The sequence below is a fragment of the Coprinopsis cinerea genome (assembly GCF_000182895.1).
Source record: "Coprinopsis cinerea okayama7#130 chromosome 7 map unlocalized cont3.7, whole genome shotgun sequence".
NCBI classification, from domain to species: domain Eukaryota; kingdom Fungi; phylum Basidiomycota; class Agaricomycetes; order Agaricales; family Psathyrellaceae; genus Coprinopsis; species Coprinopsis cinerea.
The window spans coordinates 748,517-761,082 of NW_003307538.1; the positions used below are offsets into that span (position 1 = coordinate 748,517).

General features: G+C 51.5%; 5 protein-coding genes across 5 annotated transcripts; 4 read left to right on the forward strand and 1 right to left on the reverse strand.

The window, feature by feature from the left end:
- Positions 1 to 836: 836 nt before the first annotated feature.
- CC1G_04033 (other/FunK1 protein kinase) lies at positions 837 to 5,087 on the forward strand (the record flags this gene model as incomplete). Its single annotated transcript, XM_001831090.1, has 6 exons — positions 837 to 2,340; positions 2,401 to 2,573; positions 2,627 to 3,402; positions 3,743 to 4,095; positions 4,156 to 4,325; positions 4,377 to 5,087. 6 exons carry the CDS (start codon positions 837 to 839, stop codon positions 5,085 to 5,087), a joined length of 3,687 nt encoding a protein of 1,228 aa, XP_001831142.1.
- A 422-nt stretch (positions 5,088 to 5,509) lies between these two features.
- Positions 5,510 to 6,182, reverse strand: CC1G_04034 (hypothetical protein; the record flags this gene model as incomplete). The annotated part of the gene is made up of 3 exons (XM_001831091.2): positions 5,510 to 5,689; positions 5,745 to 6,067; positions 6,128 to 6,182. 3 exons carry the CDS (start codon positions 6,180 to 6,182, stop codon positions 5,510 to 5,512), a joined length of 558 nt encoding a protein of 185 aa, XP_001831143.2.
- A 537-nt stretch (positions 6,183 to 6,719) lies between these two features.
- On the forward strand, positions 6,720 to 7,897 carry CC1G_04035 (hypothetical protein; the record flags this gene model as incomplete). Its single annotated transcript, XM_001831092.1, has 3 exons — positions 6,720 to 6,978; positions 7,029 to 7,312; positions 7,364 to 7,897. 3 exons carry the CDS (start codon positions 6,720 to 6,722, stop codon positions 7,895 to 7,897), a joined length of 1,077 nt encoding a protein of 358 aa, XP_001831144.1.
- Positions 7,898 to 8,911: 1,014 nt separating this feature from the next.
- CC1G_04037 (cytochrome P450) lies at positions 8,912 to 10,951 on the forward strand (the record flags this gene model as incomplete). The annotated part of the gene is made up of 10 exons (XM_001831094.2): positions 8,912 to 9,040; positions 9,099 to 9,206; positions 9,266 to 9,394; positions 9,452 to 9,578; positions 9,671 to 9,754; positions 9,813 to 9,909; positions 9,963 to 10,089; positions 10,140 to 10,253; positions 10,314 to 10,488; positions 10,548 to 10,951. The coding sequence occupies 10 exons, from the start codon at positions 8,912 to 8,914 to the stop codon at positions 10,949 to 10,951; spliced, it is 1,494 nt and encodes a 497-aa protein (XP_001831146.2).
- Positions 10,952 to 11,127: 176 nt separating this feature from the next.
- Positions 11,128 to 11,410, forward strand: CC1G_14793 (hypothetical protein; the record flags this gene model as incomplete). Its single annotated transcript, XM_002910769.1, has 2 exons — positions 11,128 to 11,163; positions 11,219 to 11,410. 2 exons carry the CDS (start codon positions 11,128 to 11,130, stop codon positions 11,408 to 11,410), a joined length of 228 nt encoding a protein of 75 aa, XP_002910815.1.
- Positions 11,411 to 12,566: the final 1,156 nt, after the last annotated feature.

A 12,566-nucleotide genomic window follows, 5' to 3' on the forward strand; every position in this document is an offset into this window, starting at 1 on the left:
TTTGGTGCTTTCACCCTCCCATGATCACATTAGCGAGGCCCACGCACCCTGTGCAACTTATTCGGAACGAGATATACCTTCGCCATGCTCGTGATTCAGACTCATGGATAGCCTCACCGGGGCCTGCTGGTCGAAGCGCCTACATTAACATTGTGGGGGAAGTGAATACTTCTCAGCGATGGTTGTCTCGATAGCCCTTTTTTCAATATGGAGCATCGTACTGCAGGCGTCCGAGTTTGAAGAGAGCGTGCATTAGTATGGATTCTTGGGATGGCAGTCGCAACTGCTCCCATCAGTGTAAGTCCATGTACGATCGGAAAGGGTATGGTCATCCTAGCACAGCTCCGCTGTCCAAATCAAGTATAAAAGCACTTCGCAGTAGAACCGCACAGAAACGCCGCCGTTATCGATCATGGCGCTTCAAGTTAAGCCACTCGCGCATCCATTCTATCCTCAAGCCTTCGTTCACACTGCGGGATTGTCATTACCATGCTCTCTCTGATCTCTACTGGACAATAGACTGTTACTAATTCTTACGGATAATCTACTGAAGTCCCTGCTCGAAGAGAAGCGTGTTGATTTGAAGGGTCAGGCGCTTTGGGCGCTTAAATTCTGGCACGCTAGCAGGGGTGGCAGCGGAGTTTGAAAACACAACACATGTTTCGCGTCACACGGACACCACCTGGCGATGGACCCACAGCTTGAACACGAGCTGCCTCTGACCACAACCTGCCTCGAGCCACGTTTTGGGACTCATCTTGCCTCATTTAACTGGATCTCGTTTCACCATATAACCAGGTAAGCCACCTTCCAGGTCCTCAGCACTACCTCTCGTGATGTCCGATTCAAACATTCAACAGCGTACCCCCACCAAGGGCAAAAAGCTCTCTAGCCAGAGTCGGTACGAGCGCACCAGATCGCGCACACAAGAAGGAAGCGCCCTCGGCCAACAGGAGTTTCTCAAAGCAGTCGACGACTTACACGTCCAAATGGCAAGGGAAGTGGAATCCAACATCATAGGCCCTATGCCCGTCGAGACCTTTCTTGATGAATTCGTCCGAAGCGAGAAGGGATTGAAGCTGGCTTGCAGCGACCAATACCCTGCCTCGTTTTTTGACACTGTCCCCACCACCGCCACTGATACCCAACGAAACAGTTGGAAAAGTGCGAGAAAAACGCGACAGGCCAAGTTCAAGAAATGCGGAAAGGAAAAGGGAATGGCTGAACCCTGGGTATGTCAAATCTCTGTGTCTGTTGATAGTCCGACTAAGCACCGCACCTTTGACCAGGCCCGTAGACTTAATACCCTGATGCCCCAGTACAAATCGGTCAACTCGTCTGATTCGCCCGACGCCCAATCCGACTGGGATAAGAAGTGGCGACCGGACGTTTCCACCTACAAGAAGCCAGAAAAGGGCTCCTATGGGGCGAGTAAAATACTCAAGGGTTTTAAGGAGACCCAGCTGGATAGGGTCGAACTTGTCACAGAGATCAAAACCACCAAGAATGCAGTTCAGGCCTTCCAAGACGCCGTTCACAAGAATGCCAACCCGAAGGAGCACGAGTTTCTCCTCGATGGTAAAGGGGCAGAGCTTTTGCGTGGAAAGGTGGCGACCATGGCTACGGAAGTTCTCAACCGCCAACATCGCACTTGCTTCTTCATGGTCCTCATCACGGACCCGCACGCCCGCCTTATTCGTGTCGACAGGGCAGGTATCGTTGTCTCTGCAGCAATCCAATTCCGCATCGACCCCCTTCCACTCATCGACTTCTTTCTCCACTTCAACAACCTCTCAAGAGAGGGTCGCGGACTAGACCCGACCGTGCGTGATCCTACCCTCAAGGAACAGGCCATCGCCCACGAAAAGCTCTCAGCCCCGAAGGATGGACGCGGAGTGAAGGTCATCGCGGTTCCTGGTAACGGACAGGGCGAGTCTTCTCGCGAGGTGCTCGCCTATCGACCCATGGTGGACGCAGCATCTTTGACAGGGCGGTGCACCAGAACATACAAGGTCTGGGACCTCAAAGACAATGTCTTTCGTTTTTTGAAGGATACGTGGCGGCCTGACACGGAGGATTCGGAGAAGGAGTCTGCCGTCTTAAGGGAGCTGAAGGAGCACGGCGTCCCTCACATCCCCGACCTGATATGTGGCGACGATATTGAAGGCAACGTGACACGAACACAAGATTTCCTCGACGCTCCTTGGGTCGGCGCACGGAAACGCAAACCTATCGATCCACGGGTTAATCATCGGTTGCTCGAGAATCTAGTGCCACGTTTTCTCGAAGACTGCAAAAATATCCGTGGTGTCTTCCAAGTCATATACGATGCGCTTGTCGGTGCGTAGCTCCAGCCGTGGCCTGAGTGGCTTCCATTGCCACTAATGCTTCTATATGCAGCTCACCAGAAGGCCTATGAATGCGGGTGGTTGCACCGCGACATTAGCGACAATAACGTTTTGGTTCTTGAATTCGAGGACAGAGGTGTCCTTGCCGACTGGGAGCTTGCCATTCGCGTCAAGGATAGAAATGACGAACCCGTCGATCGGTCGAAACGTCCTCATTATAGAACCGTGAGTGAAACCGATCTTCTCACCGAAATTTGCTCCTGGACAGTCTTATCCAGGGCACATGGGATTTTATGTCGATCAAGCTCCTCAGTTCATTGGACGCCGCTCACACTGTCCTTGACGACTTGGAGTCTTTCTTTTGGCTCGTCCTGCATGTCAGCATACGAGTCGTCCCCATTCAGTCGCGCTTAGCGGACGTGAATACTATTATGAAAGATCTCTTTCACGCCTCCTCCTGGGATTCTAACACCCGTTCATTCTTTGGCGGCGGTTACAAAGAACACTGTCTGCTCATCGATGGAGGGTCCACCTCCTTCAGCAATCTGACATTCCCCGGCAACAAGGCACTTGATTCGTGGTATAAAAAGGTGCGACTGGCACTCCGCGCCTCCTTTACACGGTCAGCATCCTCAGAAGAACAATCTGGTTTTAATCACGACTTCCTGGCTCAACAATTCACAACTGCGCTAGAGAGTACAGAATGGTCGAAAGAACCACTCATGGGAAGTGAAAGCAGGGTCGTGGTAAAAGCGAAGGGTGGTCCAACGACAGCCGCCCGGGGAGCTGGGAAGCGCGATTTGGCGACTATGCAGGGCAGTGATGATGATGTTGCCCAGCATGGCGAGGAGGACGATGACGAGAACCAGGGTGGGGATGGGGACTGTGACGGGGATGCTGAGGAAGGTCAAGGGGAGGCAGACGACGACGAGGGAGAGGACGAAGAAGCAGAGGACGAAGAAGCAGAGGGCATGGATGAGAGCGAAGGCGAAGGGCCAGAAGATGAAGATGAGGGTGCGGATGGTAGTGGAGAGCCACCTATGAAGAGTCTGAGGTTAGATGCCCAAGGTACCCGTCGCAGCACGCGCAGAACGGCCTGATGCCTCCTTACATTCCCCTATATACCATGTAGTATTATTCCTATATCCTAATACCTTAGTCAGTTCGTCGCGAGGGCCGCCGATCTTACTCCATTCGCCACTGGTTACTACAGACTTTCGAGGTCAATGCGTGGGCGATGCACCCCGAGGTGTGAAATGAAAGTTCGAGAAAATAGCCAACTGAATGCCGAAGTGCTTGGTTTCAACATCCGCCGGTCTGATCAGATGGTGATGCATGCAACTTCAAGTTGCCGCCGAATGAATCTGCTAACAGACGATTTGGCAAATACTCAGCTTCTGCAACTTTATGAGCGAGGAGGTGGTGCCTGCGGCCACAAGAGTTCTCAACCGCCAAAATCGCAAAGCCCTTTCGTGGTTCTCTCGACGGGCCCGTATGCCCACCTCAGCGATTCGGAGAACGTGTGCGACCATCGCAAGGGAGCTGAAGGAACATGGTGTTCCTCCCACCACCAACCTCATCTGTGGCGGCGACGATGGCAATGTGACATGGAACCAAGAGGTGGTCAAAACTCCTTGGATTGCAGGGAAAAGCAATCATCGGTTGCTCAAGCATTCAGTGCCACGCTTTCTCGAAGATGGCAAAGATATTCGTGGCGTCTTCCAAGCTATATACGATGCATTTCTTGGTGCGCACCTCTGGGCGTGATACCTGCAGCACTCCTTTTTACTGACGCCTTTATGTGAAGCTCACCAGAAGGCCTACGAATGCGGGTGGTTCCACGGCGACATTAGCGACAACACTGTTCTGGCCCTTGAATCCGAAGACAGAGGCATCCTTGCCGATTGGGAGCTTGTAGCTCCAGCCGCAAAGAACAGCGAACCCATCGATCGCTCGAAACGCCCTCATTACAGAACCGTGAGTGCAACCAACCTTCTCACTATAAGTTGATCCTGACGCAAGATTCAGGGAACTTGGGACTTTATGTCGATTAGGCTCCTCAGTCCATTGGACACTGCCCATACTATCCTTGACGACCTGGAGTCTTTCTTCTGGCTTGTCCTGCATGTCGCCATACGAGTCGTTCCCATTCATTCGCGCACCAAGGACGTGAATGTTATTATGGACTTCCTCTTTCACAAATCCTCCTGGAATTCTCAGGCCCGTTCGTTCTTTGGCGGCTCTGGCAAGCAAAATCTGGTGATGATCGATCAGGACTTCTCCCCCTATGGAGAGATGTCATTCCCTTGCAATAAAGCACTTACGACTTGGTACCAAACTGTGCGGCTGGCACTCCGCGCCTCCCTTTCACGGCCAGCATACTCAGAAGATCAATCTGATTTTAATCACGACTTCTTGGCTCAACAATTCAGAACTACCCTCGATAGCCCAGAATGGTCGAACGAGCCACTCATTGGAAGTCAAAACACATGTGTAATGAACGCGAACGACGATTCAACGGCAGACGACTATGATGACGAGGATGAGGATGACTCGGAGGAGGCCGTGGAAGATGAAGATGAGGGAGATGAGGTTGAGAGCGACGAGGATGGTGATGAAGCGAACGAGTCGGATAATGATTATGATTCGGCCAACGAGGATGAAGACTGTGAGAGTGCGGATGGCTGGAGCGAGCAACGCACGAAGAGCAATGCCCAAGGCCCCCGTCAAAAGGGCTGATCACTCCCTTACGTTCCTATGTATTGCTAGGGTTGCTGGATTCATTCCGTTTTATTTTGTCAAGTATTAGCTCACGTTAATGGTACCCACCTAGTGTCCGCCGTTCATCGCACAAAATTCGTCGATCCTACATTTACCAGTGTCTGGCATCCTTTGCATGGGCGATGCACCCCGACTCGGCGTAGAATTTCGAGCCATCTTCGACTTCACTCTCAATATCTCCGAGTGTCTGACGCACGGCTAGTGTGTGGAGAAGGAGAGTGAGCGTTTGCCGAGTCTTTGTAGATTTTATGAACAGTCCGAACTAACAAGTTGGGCACACCTAAATAGACTCGATGCCTTCAGAGCGCCCTCTGTATCGTAAATGAACGTTTAATCGTGATGCTGACTATAGTAGGCGATCCTCTTGCCTGGTCTGCCACTCAATCATCGAAGAGGGCCTCTCCTCGGAGCCTTCGAACAAGTGCTAAATCTGCCGGCTTGATGGTAGTGCGTTTCGCATGCAACGCCGCCAATTGAGCCTGCTCCAGAAGATCGACCGAGTACGCCTCTGCAGCTAATTGGATCGCTTCGAGGGCCTCTGGACGGAAACGAATGTCATTCTACGGAGAAATGTAAGCTTTCTATTATTTTGCAGACTCGATATACTTCAGCTACTTTGAACTCAGCTGTACACTCGCGAACAAGTCGTTGGAACGGCCCCTTTGGGATCAAACGACCGCCATTTGCCTGGTGGTGGCGGATCTCTCGCAGCGCTACGGTGCCATTGGGTGCCCTGAACTTGCGGGGTTGCTGAAATTTCATGTACGCGCCATTGGTGCCTCTGGTCCTTTTTGTCGTAGACTTATGGGCCCCAACACGTGCAGACTTGACAGCGAGAGGGACCTTTTTGTATTTTTGCATCGCTGATGAGCTGACCGGCACTGGTCCAGGTCTGTCACCATGGATGACGCTGTATGGAAGGGTCTTTCCACCCAGTGCTGTAAACAATTTGCTGATGGTAAGCAGGTCCCGAAGGCTATGAGTTAGCTCCAACTTACAGTGGTTTTGCTTTCCCCCAATACTTTTACGCGACGTATGCTTAGTTCTCGCCATTGTTTCAGCGGGTCGGTAAAGTACTGGTGGCTCGTATACTTTGGTTTGAGTTAGCTGAGTGTCTGGTTAAAGCTGGGACTGTAGAGAAGGCTACCAGAATCGAGTATAAATATGTCTTGAGCCTCTGTGGAGACGAGATGAGCGGCGGTTTACTTGTATCCATAGAATACTTCTTTCGGAAATTTCCAATTCGATCGGGCCTCGTTCTGTGAGTGAGCATAGAGATTCTAGGTAAATAATTCAGGAGCTCATTTAAGCAAACTACCACATTGGAATTGGGTCATTTTATGAACGTATCTTGTTTCTGAGTGCGGTTTCCTTCGGATTTCGACTTGCGCTTGTCCTTCTCCAGGTGAGGATTTGATGGCATCAAGAGCCCCTGTTGACCTTTTCGGCAACGGTTCCCACGGCAATACCTTCCGTGGAACAGAAACGCGACTTGCATCTTGACCATGTTTGCTCCTTTGCTGAGCGCGTTCATGACGCGACGACCATCGACGACCACCACAATTCAGCATCGACAACGACGCCGACGCGATGGCAGCTGCTGACCCCAAGGAATCGTCAGCTACGACACATCTACCCTCTTCGTTATTACTTTGCGAAGCTTTGGGTTTTGCACCTCAATTGCTACTTGACGACATTATCAACATCGCCAACAACGCTGTGCAGGATGGCGTTAACGGAATGGAAGAGTTTTTGCTGAAATGGGTTGAAGAGCGCAAAACCAAGGTTATACAGCCTCCAGAACCACCGCCACCAGCGAAGGGCAAGAAGGGGAAGAAAGCGGTGAAAGGTGTGTATGTGCCCTTGGTATTTTAAATTCTGAGGCTAAACTTTTTCTAGCGCCTGAAAAACAGGCGGAAGATTTGACACAGGAAGTTGAGCAGGGACTGGTCGCGTTCCAGACTCTGCTGGAATACCATACCGATATCGCATTCGACTTTTTCGAGGCATGGAGTCTGCGGAACATTTTCTTTATCGCACCGGAGCTCGAGCAGGGAAACGTCGTGGTCCTACCCCACTATGAGGGTGCTGACCTCACGGGTGGAAAAGGAGGCACAGAGCTTGTCGAGAGGGAGAGGGAGATGATGGAGGAAATCGAGGAATTGCGAAAGCAACTGGACGAGGTATGTTCAGCCCGGCAGTCACTTGCTGTCTAGCGACTAAAGTGTCATTAGCAACGGCGATTAACCCGACTTCTGAAGAGAGGACTGTCCAGCTCGAAAGCAGCCAAACGGCGAGCAGAGAAGCGCTTCAGCGAAATCGCTGCACTGCTAGGCTCCGAATCGCTAGCCAACCTATCCATTCTTCCGGAATCACTCAACCATCTCTACCACACTGTGGCCTCCCTTCCTCCACCGGACGCGTCCATGCCCTATGCCGAGGGTCCCTCGTCTCAAGATGGCGCGTCATCGCTCGCGTTTGGCAGTGGAAAGCGACAGTGGGAGATCGGTACGACTGGCTATGTCAACTGGGCTGTAAACCGAATCGTCAGCGGACGTCGCCAGTCAATAGGGGCTGGAACAGAGGACCCCAAGGATGGACAGGCCAAAAAGGATTCTGGCGCCAACCTGCACGCAACCTACGTGGACAAGCTGGAAGCCGTTACTGCTTATGTCGGGAGCTCGAACGATATGCGAGGAGCTGTGGAGACCCTGGAGAAAGGGGCTAGTGCGGGGAACACGAGTGAAGGAGATATGGAGTTGGATTGAGAGATGGGCCTTTTTAACTTGGTATATTTTGATTTCTGTTTGCTATGTATAACTATTTAATGCCAGCTCTCATTACCGACTTCACCCCATTACTCAATTAGCGTTCAAAGAGAATCAGCACGGAAGGAGGAATGGGAATGCAAGGTGCATGCATTCGCGCGTAAACCAGAGTCTACTCCCTTTCTGAACATATCATTGACCCTAGGAAATATCTGTGAAGTATAGCAATGACGTCTGAATACACTTACAGTCCAAATCCAATGTCGCCGACAATCTCTGCTGACATGGACACTGGCGACCACAACTTTCCCCGCCTGATCATTCGGTTCATCGAAACTGGAAGTATGGAAGCACTCGGGGCCCTACGACACCAGACGCCTCGACATACCTATGTACGATTTGCAACTGGGAGTAAGACCAATTGGTCAGCGGCTGCAATGCTCCGTTCTTCCGTCGGACTCAATAGGAAGCTTCGATAGCTCCTACCAGCGCATCCCCATCTATATTTTTGCAACTTTGCCGCTGCGGTTGATGTGCATAGCAAATGGTGAGTCTATACTTATATCTGACTGCAATTCGACCATCCGGGCTTCCTGGTTAGACCCATGACTGAATATATGCATGACAAGAAGCCACTAGAAGCAAGGTCGTCTTATCATTATCCTCCTTAAGTTCTCCAACTCCTCTGCTTCCTCACGTGTGCCATGGACTTCCCATGTCTCCAAACCGGCCGCCGAGAAGAATTGTTAGGTTACCCAACCGGATGCAAGCATTTATTTTCCTTTAAACAGCGAAAGAACCCACAGTTGACACGCTCCCTATTTGAAACAGGATAGGTAGGAATGTTGATCAGGCGGTGGTACACCGTTTCCACACATGGCTTCTCTTTCTTATATCTGTCTCGGAAAATCTTTAGCGGTGGACTACCACGCTCAACCCTGATTCTTCTCACTTGTTCATCCACTTGAGACCTACCAGCACCCTCCCCAGTCCCTTCGCTCCCTCGTACCGACCATGGACTCAGTTTGGCAGGGGTTGGAGGCTGCCAAAGAACTTGTTTTGGAACGGCCTGGGACTGCGGCTGCCTCGTTGGGTGCATTGTACGCTGCATGGCTCGTCTACCACCTAGGCGACACGCGCAAGGTACGTACATTCCCCTCGACTACTGCTTGAGCTAACGATCCCCTCATTCACCTGGTAGGTCAACCACATCCCGTCACTTGCGAGCAATTCGGCCATTCTCTCGTACCTGGATGGAATAAAGTTCTTCGCCAGGGCACCTCAATATGCAGCCGAGTCGTATGAAAAGGTTGGTACATCACCCAAGTCACCTGTTGCACCAGGCCAGCGCTCACATCTCGAATGTAGCTTCGTTCACAGGTGATCAAAGTCCCCGGTCTCTTCAACTGGATTGTCCTCGTACACGGTCACGACCTCGTGGAGCAAGTCAGGAAGGCTCCTGATCACCAATTGGATTTCCATATCGCTGTAACCGAGGTCCGTATTTTCGAGCCTTTGAGAAACAGGTTTCACCCTGACGACCGTGTTGGACAGAGTTTGCAAACACCACTCACCATGGGTCCAGCAATTGAATCGAATCCCTATCATATCGGTGTTGTGCGCAATCAACTTAAGAGGTTCACCCCGCAGTTGATACCCGCCGTTCACGACGAAATTGCGAGTGCCTTTGGGGAGTATTTCCAGGCTTCTTCGAAAGGCGGGTTCACTTCACTTCCATGTTCTCCTCCGTTTGCTCAAGTTTTCTCGTTACAGACTGGGCATCTGTTGTTGCCCACGACGAGATCATGAAAGTGATTTGTCGAGCAAGTAACCGCACCTTCGTGGGTCTCCCTGTGTGTGAGTGCACTTGATACAATTCCCCAATGATCCCCGATGTGATAATCTTTCCCTTCAGGCCGTGACCCAGATTACATCGACCTCAACATCAAGTATACTATCGATGTTGTCACGTCTGCCGCCGTACTGAGACTCTTCCCGCCATTCCTTCGCAAGTGAGCGACACCGGACTTCCGCGAATACCTCAGACTGACGACTCCGTTTTTAGGACTGTCCATTCGGTGTTCCTCCCCGCAACCAGGAAGCGGGTCGAGCAAGGTGTGAGACACCTTGCACCCCTGATTAAGCATCGGCGAGAGCAGATAGCGCTCCTTGGAGACGAATACGAGAGACCAGTGAGCAGTTTCGCGGGGTTGATGCTTTGGCTATGCTAATTCATTTATAGATGGATTTCCTGATGTGGCTCATGGAGGAGGCTAAGGGCGAGGAAACTGCTGAACGAGCCTTGACACTTCGAATTCTGGTACTTAATTTTGCTGCTATCCATACGAGTACCATGGTAAGGCAACCCCATTGAGATGAGGGTCACGGGTGTATTGACCACAGCGACTTGTATCAGACTTTCACACAAGCCCTGTACGATCTCGCGGCGCACCCAGAGTACCAGGAGCCACTCCGTGAAGAAGCACGAGCTGCGGTGAAAGAGCATGGATGGTCCAAGACGGCGGTGGACAAGTTCGTTAAAATTGATAGCTTCATCAAGGAGTCCCAACGACATCATCCTATGGCGTCTGGTAAGTCCGTCTAATAGTGTCACGGAACCATGCTCAAGCCCAAACCGCGTCGGCTCCAGTGATGATGAACAGACACGTCCTGGAGGACTTCACATTGGCCAACGGCGTCAAAGTACCCAAAGGCCTCACACTCGCAGTTGACATCACCGGCATGCACCAAAGCTCTGAATACGGCAACCCTTCTGAATTCGACCCCTGGCGGTTCTCCAGGATCCAAGAGGCGGGGAAGCGAAGTGATATGACCACCACCAACGCCGAATTTCTGGCCTTCGGTCATGGACGACATGCGTGCCCCGGAAGGTTCTTCGCGGCGGTGGAGTTGAAGTTGATGATGGCGTATGTGGTGCTTAATTATGATGTGAAGTGTGAGGGAGAGAGGCCGAAGAACCTTTGGCTTGGTGTTACCTGCGCCCCGAACCCGAAGGCTAAGCTGTTGTTTAGGAAACGTGAGCCTGGCATATAAACCAAGGTGGACACTCGTGGGCCTCAATTCTACGTACTTGTATATTTACTACATGAATGCAATTTGAACACTAGTCAATAAGTAGTCGTTCGCAGACCTTCGCGTCGCGTCGCCCAGATAGGGAGCTCCGAGTCGCGTCCCGTCTTCGCCGAAGTATATGTAAGTGACAGCACGCCATGGAACTCAGAGCAGCTTGTCCTCATGTCACCACGGTGAGTACCCTCATTCCCATTGCATCTGTGTATGTAGTAATACCGTAGGTAACAGGTCTTGCCTCCGGAGGTCATTGCGAGTATTATTCGACTTTGCACGCCGTTCACTTTGGCCCCGTTGTCATTGGTCAACTGGTTTTTCAATGGCGAAGCTGAGCCCGCCCTTGCACTATCAGTCTATCACCCTGACTCTCAGCAACACCGGATACGGCCGCGACAACGCTTTCGCTTGTCTAAGGGCTCTTAGTAATCCTGAAATAGCAAAGATGGTTATATATCCGCCTGCAGATCTTCATGATTGAGCCCGCGGTGGCATTGGTCGACAAGCTACTAGCTTGCTTGTGCGGACCACATGAACAACCTGAAGCATCTCAGGCTAGAATCACAGAACCGGCTCGATGTTCATGATGAAGCCGCGGTTCGGGAATTCCCAAGGACTACTATACGAAGTTAGCCTTCTTGTTGGACTTTGCGCCCCCGAGGAGAGACCTCTCATTTGCTCTCGGGTTTCTGATATCCACGATCTCAAGGATGATGGTGAAGACCGTACCTCACCCTCTGAGAGGGTTCGGCTTGTGTCGCTCTGTTGGCTCGGATTAACCAGCGACGAGACAACTGTATCGGCATCTCCAGCAATTCATGGATTCGTTGGTGGCGTCATTCCCTGCTCTAGAAGAGCTATCGATCTACACTCACCTCCCAGTCACCTGAGATTGCCTAGGATGTCCTTCTTTCCTAACCTCCCTGCTCCCGAGGGGATTACTCACCAGGCCTTTAACCACGGGATCACAGCCGACTGAGAGAAGGGTTTTTACCACTGTCCCAAGCTCCCCTGCTCCAATTGCGCATTCATGAGTGGAGGGACCCTTCTGATGGCCCAACGTCGCTGCGGTTAGAGGTGGCTGAACAGCTCCCGCACGCTGAAGATTGGGGAAAACATTTCCCCAATCTGACCCACTTCTCTGTGCTCAATTGTGCTATGCACAGAGAAAATGGACAGTGGGTAGGCCACGACTTCACCCAGCGTCATGACGACTAGGAGCTCAGTGTAATTTGTTAGTTGAACTAACAAATTACACTGAGCTCCTTATTTACTTTTCGCATGGAATACATGTTATGACATTCTTCTGTTCAAGCAGACTCTCTAGTTGCTGGACGAAGAAGCCATTACTGCACTGGTAGAATCCATTGACATTTTGCAGCTATTGGTAGCAGCCCTTCGATTCCTACTGTGTACAGGCTTTGCAGATAGTCCGCCGCGACGCGTCGCGTCCCCCAGATAGGGGCGTGTGAGCTCCGAGTCGCGTCGGTCTTTAAATTCTGTGCCGAAGCAAATCAGTGACAGCACGCTAGTATGGACGCTTCGGACCTCCCACTGCCTTGCCAGAGTGCTCAAGCACCTT